The sequence below is a fragment of the Mustela erminea genome, chromosome 11 (genome assembly GCF_009829155.1).
Source record: "Mustela erminea isolate mMusErm1 chromosome 11, mMusErm1.Pri, whole genome shotgun sequence".
In the NCBI taxonomy this organism is placed as follows: domain Eukaryota; kingdom Metazoa; phylum Chordata; class Mammalia; order Carnivora; family Mustelidae; genus Mustela; species Mustela erminea.
This window is the reverse complement of record NC_045624.1, coordinates 5,042,579-5,050,599: the sequence shown is the minus strand read 5'-3', so window position 1 is coordinate 5,050,599 and position 8,021 is coordinate 5,042,579. Positions and strand designations below refer to the sequence as shown.

The 8,021-nt window shown below is 48.7% G+C and overlaps 1 protein-coding gene across 7 annotated transcripts in view; it reads left to right on the top strand.

Moving 5' to 3' along the window:
• Nucleotides 1-837: 837 nt before the first annotated feature.
• GALNTL5 (polypeptide N-acetylgalactosaminyltransferase like 5) overlaps nt 838-8,021 on the top strand; it is a 48,512-nt gene continuing 41,328 nt past the window's right edge. For 4 of the 7 annotated variants that reach the window (XM_032304570.1, XM_032304572.1, XM_032304566.1 and 1 more), the window contains exons 1-2: nt 838-1,005; nt 5,034-5,334. In XM_032304570.1, coding sequence (XP_032160461.1) covers nt 5,073-5,334 — 262 coding nt within the window. In that variant the 5' untranslated portion in view covers nt 838-1,005; nt 5,034-5,072. Of the gene's footprint in view, nt 1,006-1,061; nt 1,206-3,683; nt 3,769-3,995; nt 4,575-5,033; nt 5,335-8,021 lie in introns of those variants that run through there. The other 3 variants (XM_032304569.1, XM_032304568.1, XM_032304567.1) reach the window with 3 other exon arrangements.

The following is an 8,021-nucleotide window of genomic DNA, read 5'->3' as shown; positions in this document are numbered from 1 at the left end:
CGCTCAGCTCCTACCAGCCACCTGCCTAGTGCCATGACTTTGTTCTGTGACTTTCCTTTTGTTGCATTATCCTTTTCCCCTCATGAACTGGTCCTGACAACTGTGCCCTGACTCTTGATTCTTCGGGACACCAGCCTGTGGTAACTCAATACACTTCTTATCTTGTATCTTCCCCTTATTTCTCCCATGATTATTGTGTCTCCCTTAGGCAACCCCTGGGTAGCCCCATGACGTCTATGTCCTTTATATGTACAGAAAAATATGTTTTCTGTTCTCTCATTCCTGGTCCTCTGGGAAGGATCCAACTCACCTCCCCCCAACCCCTCACTCTCCCACCCCCGCCCCTTCCTCTTACATACTTCAAAGCAGATGTCTGGTCCCAGGCTAAACAGAGTCAGCCTCCTCAATGGGGAAAGGTCAAATCTGCTCAGACATGTCAAGACATTTCACAAGCATTTGGCTGAACTCATGTACTAATATCTAAATATTGAGTAATACAGAGTAAAAAATTAAAAGACAGCCAAACAACCCTTCGGGTAATCTTTGAGTCCCTTGAGGTGTTCTGAAAGCTTTTTTTCATGTTGACTTTAAAAAAAGGGGGGGGGGAGCCGAAAATGAGATCTAGCCTAGATTTTGCCCAAGATGAGGCTTTTCCCATTTCCTCAGCTGAGGAATGAGGATTCTAAGACTCTCTGGAAGGTCCGTTTGAACTTTGGAAGTCCTGGATTCCACCTGCTGCTCTGAAGGGCCCCTGGCTGCTGGCGACGCCCTGGGTGTGACATCACAAGGGCTTTATGACGTACCCAGTGCTGCTTCTTGTGAAACACCACGCAGGCAGGACAGCCCAGCACAAACCAGTATTTGCTCAGAATCCAGGCACCGTAAAGTCAGCCATTAGGAAAAAAAATCTTGTCTTTCAGATCATTCAACCTAGACTCCTGGCTCATTTCACCCGTGACTCAGCTTAGACAACTGATCAACTACAGAGCAGCTGCTGTCTTAATGGTAGGTGGGGGAGCTCAGTGTGCTGAATAGTCGGAACAACACGGGAGGGGGGGGGTAGCTCCTTCCATCTGGATTCAACGGAAGCCACGCCTCCAATCACAGATCCTTCAATGAAAGCTGGCTCTGGGGATTAGGATTAAGAAGATCTGAGTTTTAAAGAAGAGGCTGTAATGGTCAGGCTGGATAATGCCGCTCTAGAGGTAGGCCAGGCATTTATATGGACTTTGGTTCTCAAGAATCTTACTATTTATAGAAAATTTAGTTGTGACATCATCTAAAGCAGAGCCTGTTTTCCTCTGAAAAGACACTTTAAAACAAACACAACTGACTCCAGATTTTTAGGGTTTCGGTATGTGAGTGTATGTGCGTTGGGTGGGGGTGGGGGTGGGGATGGGGGGAGGGGATGCGAGGAGAGATGAGGCGCATATTCCAGAGAACCAGGGGGAGTTCTGCTTTAAGAAAGTGTGGTGTTAAGAAAAATTTATTCATAAAAATTTTTTAAAAAATGAGTGAGGGTAATTTTCCTAATGTTCACATGTAGAGAATTTCCTCCAAATTTTCTTAATAGACTCCTCCTAGAGAATATGGATGTATTTCCTTCTCCAGCACTAACCCTATCATGAACCCCTATGCACATGTTGTGTACTCAATGCGGGTGCCTCCCCTTGCTTACTTTCTTCCTTAGTTTCTAACTGCTTTTGGTGTTCGGTGTAAGTTTAAAGTCTCAGCAGGTGACATTTATCCGAAGTAGCAGCTGTGTTAGAAGTTAACCAGCTTCATTCTCCTCCGTCTGGTTTCCATCCATCTCTCCGCCTCAGTTAGAGGCTACCTTCTCCTCTTACACATTTGACAGTTTTTCTTCGCATTACCAAAGATTTCATTTTTATTTTTTTAAAGACTGTATTTATTTCTTTGAGAGAGAGAGAGCGAGCGCGAGCACAAGCAGGGGGAGTAGCAGGAAGAGAGGCAGGCTCCCCGCTGAGCAAGGACCGATGCAGGACTCGATCCCAGGACCCTGGGATCACCACCTGAGCTGAAAGCAGGCACTTTGCTGACTGAGCCACCAAGGCGCCCCAGAGATTTCATTTTCACAGCGTAATTCGTCCAGTCTAGGAGGCTGCACCGTGCACTGGAGGTGTTTGTCGGGGTGGTAAAGCCCGGGTCTTGGAACGCTCCCGTGTGAGTAAACGCCCGATCCAGTTCCGCACCCCTCCCCTGATCTAGGATGCTCAGGACCAGCCCGTGCCCGGCCCCCTGATTCCCCTGGTCGTGATGCCTGCGGGGGTTCTGCAGCTCTTGCCGACGCTCCATTTCCCCCCAGCCAGGCTGTTCCGTAACTCGACCCTAGTTAGCGACCTGGCGGCCGGGAGCCGACTGGGTAGGGAAGGGCGGTGGGGACGGAGGGCGCGCGCTGCCTGCACCGTGTCCTCCAGCCCAGGAGCGGGGCTGGCCCACCGCGCGGTGAGGGCGCGTTGCTGCAGGCCCGCAGCGTGGGTCCCCGTGACCCCCCGTCCCGGGTCCCAGCGCCTCCCTCCCGCCCCGGCAGAGGAGCCAGGACCGCCAAGTCACGTGCCCCCGAGTACAGCGGCCCTGGCCCCCGCGGCCTGCACGCGGTTCGCACGCGGGGGAGGAGAGGCTCTTCTGTGTCGCGAAGGAGGCCGGGCTGACCCTCAGCGTCGCCCTCGGCCCGCCGCTGCCTCCCTCGGACGCACCCGTGCAGCCGGCTGGAGCCCTCGGGTTTGCGCTGGCCGCTCCGGCCCGCCGCGCGCCGCAGCCACCACGCTCCGCGCACCCGCGCTCCAGCCCGTCCCCCCAGCGAGGGCGCAGCAGGCGCACCGCACGCCGCCCGCGGGGTCACGACGCGCCCTCCTGGGCAGTGGGGTCGCAAGGGCCGGGCGGGCGATGCGGCCCCCGCGGCCCCCGCGGCCGTCGCGCAGGACCGACCGCCCTTGCCCCCTGCGGCAGCTCGGGCTCCCGGGAAACCGCCCGCGCCGGGGATGCGCTCGCAGGCCGTGTCCGGGCGCGGTCCGGGGCCAACGCCTGCGGGCCAAGCGCCCCGGCTCCAGCGGCGCGCGGACCTCAGCAACCAAACCGCAGTTATTTGCCAGCAAGAAACGGTTTGAGGAGCGACCGAGGCCGAGCCCGCAGAACGAGCGCACGCGCCGGCGTCGCGGGAGACGGGCGGACGAAGTGGTCGGCGTCACCCGCAAGTCCGAGCACAGTGGCTTTTCATTGGCTGAGCTGCGACGGTCTCTCTCGGGTCGAGCTGTGATGGTCCCTCATTGGCTGGGCTGTAACTGCAGTCCCTCATTGGCCGAACTGTGATTGTCCCTCACTGGCTGGCCTGTAGTCACGGTCCCTCATTGGCTGGGCTGTAACTGCAGTCCCTCATTGGCCGAACTGTGATTGGCCCTCACTGGCTGGCCTGTAGTCACGGTCCCTCATTGGCTGGGCTGTAACTGCAGTCCCTCATTGGCCGAACTGTGATTGGCCCTCACTGGCTGGCCTGTAGTCACGGTCCCTCATTGGCTGGGCTGTAACTGCAGTCCCTCATTGGCCGAACTGTGATTGGCCCTCACTGGCTGGCCTGTAGTCACGGTCCCTCATTGGCTGGGCTGTAACTGCAGTCCCTCATTGGCCGAACTGTGATTGGCCCTCACTGGCTGGCCCGTAGTCACGGTCCCTCATTGGCTGGGCTGATTCCGGGGCAGGAGGAAACTCGCCTTCCTCGGGCTGGGATCCCGAAATACAATCCCGTGGAAGGTGCGGCCTTTCCCGTGGGCTCCGCAGTGGGCCGGGAGCGCCGGGGCTGAGCGCGCCCGCTGCGCCCTTCCGACTCGGTTCTTTTAGTTTCGCAAGAGAAGGCGCCCAGACTGTGAGGTGCCCGCGGGAAGGAGCGCCGTCAGCCCCCGGGGCGCTGCGGGCTGGAGGTGCTCAGCGTCGTCCCCAGGTGCAGGGCGGCAGGTGGGCCCGTCAGCCCGTCTTTACACACGAGTCCCTCCGGGAGGCGCCAAGCGGCCTGCCCCACCGGAGTAAGGATGGGGCAGGGCTCGGTCGGGAGCCGGTACTCCAGGCAGGAGGGGAAGGGGCGCCCGGCCCCACGGGTGATGGGGTGGCCCCACGCCGCCCTGTAAGACGCTGCACCCGGTGTGCTCGGGCCTCTGGGCGGCCGGGTGCAGCCTCGGCGGTTTGATGCGGTGCAGGATCCGTGGGCCGGGGACGGTCTCTTCTGTGAGCAGGAGCCGTAGGAGCCGGGGCGCCTGGGCAGGCTTGTTCTAGCGCGGGAGGTCAGAACTGTGGAGGCCGCACTCGGTCCTCCAGGCCGAGAACTGGCATGGAAACGGCCATCCAGAAGGGTCAGGTGCAGGAAGACACTTGGGAGAATCAGCGCGTGAGGACGACCCGCGCCAGAGGGCCCTGGAAAGCGGGTGACACTGGACAGCTCAGGAGGCTCGTGTCCTTGATTCCTTCTAACCCCGGGCCAGGCTGTCACCTGATTTAAAGGGTCAGGATGGGAGAGAAGTGGCTGCTCTGTGCACGTGTTTACAAGCATTGATGCCGTTTGATAGGTATCGTGTTAATCTCCATTTTTTAATTTTTTTTGTCAAAGTAATGCATACATTTAAAAATAAAGCCTAAAATAAAAACAAAAATATTACAGTCAGCAGGCCCTTGCCCAGCTTCCACCCTAATCCAAGATGGACTGAGCATGAGTAAGGGATGAGTAAACCTGCTTTCACTGTATGTATTTCCTTCAGCTGAAGGATCAGGAGTGTGTGCCAGTTTAAATAAGGGCATGTTTTGTAAGCATGTTATACATTTTGATGTTAAGCGACCTTCTGAATATCAGTTTTAAGAGTTTTTGCTAATAGAAAATAAGATATACTTTATCTCATCCAAGTATATGGATAACTGCATATTAAAATGATCTTGTTCTTAAAACATTGAAAATTGAATTTAAGCCAAGTAGATGATCTGGAAATCACTGAGATCTCTAATATAGTCTCTCTTAAATTCTTCTGACCTAGGAAATTTAAAAATGGACCTTCAGAAATACTAGGTTTACAATGAGAGGCGTCACATTTCAATGTTTATTCTACGGATCCTTGATATTTGGGATCTGGACAGCTCTATTGTATGTATATATTCACCATAATCATGTAAGCAACTTGGAGAAGAAAAACCAGGGGCCTGCATTAATTTGGTCCCTTGGAAAAAAATTGCAACAGCAAATTCCCCGGGACCCCAAGCAAATACCGAGACTGCGTGTAAGATTTGAAATGCCTGACAAATATGAAACTACAGAATACAAAACCTTTTTAAGATCAGGTAAGTATTTTGATTTTCTCTATTAGCTGTTTTATGGGAAAAATGTACCATAAGTTTAATATTTAGAAGAGAAAAACAGTGTCTTTCTTAGAGCAACTCAATTTTTAAATTATAAAATATTTCACATATATACCGTAAAGAGTAAAACAGGCATGTATCACCTAAATTTAACAATTTTTAAAGATAGTTTGCTGTATTTCAGATAGTGTTCTGTTTTCTCACAGAAATAAATGTTAATGGGTACCATTAACGACTTCACCCCCTTCCTTCTCCTCCTCTTACCCTCTGAGGTGGTAATTAACCTGAGTTGATGGAATCTTTCTTCCCTTCCTTTTATGTGTGATCTCCAGCAAAATACAATATTATATATTTTTAATATGTTTGTAGATACTCCAGAATGAATTGTAATACTGTCATGAATATGGGTTATAAGTCTTCGTGTGGACATACTTTGTTTCTCTTGGGTTTGGGACAGATGGGATGTACAGTAGGTATATGCTTAACTTTCAGGAAAATGACAGTGTGTTTTCAAGATAGCTGTGCCATTTACTTTCCACTCCAGCATGTAGAGAATCTCTCCCTTTGCTCCAAATCTTCACCAACGTTTGGCAAGCTCAGATTTTTAGATTTTAGATATTCTAATGGGTAAGTAATGGAACCATTGTAGCCTTAATCTGCGTTTCCCTGATGACTAATGATTTTGAGCACCTTTTCATGTGCTTCATGGCCACCCATATATCTTCTTTTGTAAAGTGTCTCTTCAAGTCCTTCATCTATTTTTTTTAAAGATTTTATTTATTTATTTGACAGAGATCATAAGTAGGCAGAGAGGGAGGAGGAAGCAGGCTCCCTGGTGAGCAAAGATCTGCAGGGCTTGATCCCAGGACCCTGAAATTATGACCTGAGCCAAAGGCAGAGGCTTTAACCCACTGAGCCACCCAGGCACCCATGTCTTTCATCCATTTTTAAATCGGGATGTTTATCTTCTGATTTTTTTTTAAAGGTTTTATTTATTTATTTGACAGAGAGGAATCACAAGTAGATGGAGAGGCAGATAGAGAGAGAGAGAAGCAGGCTCCCTGCTGAGCAGAGAGCCTGATGCGGGGCTCGATCCCAGGACCCTGAGATGATGACCTGAGCCGAAGGCAGCGGCTTAACCCACTGAGCCACCCAGGCGCCCCTATCTTCTGATTTTTAAGATTTTTAAAAATATATTTTGGATTCAAGTCCTTTGATATGTGAGTTGCAAATACTCTATACGTCTGTGTCTTGCCTTTTTATTCTCTTTTTAAAATTGAGACATAATTGATGTAGAACATCTTATTCATTTTGGAAATACAGCAGAATGATTTGCTGTATGTGTACATGTATATATTGCAAAATGATGACCACAGCAGGTTTAGTTAACAGTTGTGTCCATCACACCCAGTTACAATATTTTTCTCTTATGGTAAGATCTGTGCTGGCAAGTTTCAATATACAATATTACTGTTGTTAACCATAGTCACTATACTGTATATTTTGAATTCTCTTTTGAGTGGTGTCATTCAAGAAGAAAAATTTTAAATTTTGATCTTCAGTTCATCCCAATTTCTTGTATGGTTCTTCTTCTTTTTTTTTAATCTTTTTTTTTTTTTTTTTTAAGATTTTATTTATTTATTTGACAGAGAGAAATTACAAGTACACTGAGAGGCAGGCAGAGAGAGAGAAGGAAGCAGGCTCCCTGCTGAGCAGAGAGCCCGATGCGGGACTCAATCCCAGGACCCTGAGATCATGACCTGAGCCGAAGGCAGCGGCTTAACCCACTGAGCCACCCAGGCGCCCCTGCATTGAACCTTTTATCATAAGGTCATGTCTCTGTCTCTAGTAATTTTCTCTGCTCTGAAATCTATTTTATCTAATATTAATAGAGCCACTTGTACTTTTTTTTAATGTAGGCTCCAAACCCAATGTGGGGCTTGAACTCACAACCCTGAGATCAAGAGTTACATCCTCTATCGATTGAGGTAGCCAGGCACCTCAGCTGTTGTTGTTGTTGTTTTTTTAATTAAAATTTGCAAGTATATCCTTTTCTGTCCTTTTATCATCAATCTACCTATGTTTCACTGGAGTAAGTTTCTTGTAGGTAGCATATTGTCAGGACATTTTTTAAATCCACTGTGCTAATCCTTGCTTTTAACTGGTATATTTAGATCATTTGCATTTAAGACAATTATCAATGGCAGAGTTTCTTAGTCATTTTATTTTTTGTTTGTTTCCTCTGTTTCTCAATCTTCTGTTTCTCTTGTGTTTTGGTGAGTTACTTGAGCATTTTCAAAATTCCATCTTGATGAGTTTATAATGTTTTTTAAAAGGTTTCTTTGTATAGTTTCTTTAGTGGTTGCTGTAGGTATTACATAATATATATATTTATATATATCTATAACTATAACTTACCAAGGTCTCCTTGAATCAGTGATTTGCCACTTCAAGTAAAGTGTAAACCGCTCCTTAGCCTCCTCATTTAAAAAATATAACTGTCTTGAGTTTTGAGCACTACATCAGATGGTGTTATAATTGTGGCTTCAAAAGTCAAATATGATTGAAGAAACTTATAGAGTTTCCTAATGAGGAAACTCTATCATATTTACCCCGTTTTCATCCATTTTGATGTTCTTTTTTCTTTTCTGAAGTTCCAAGCCTCCTCC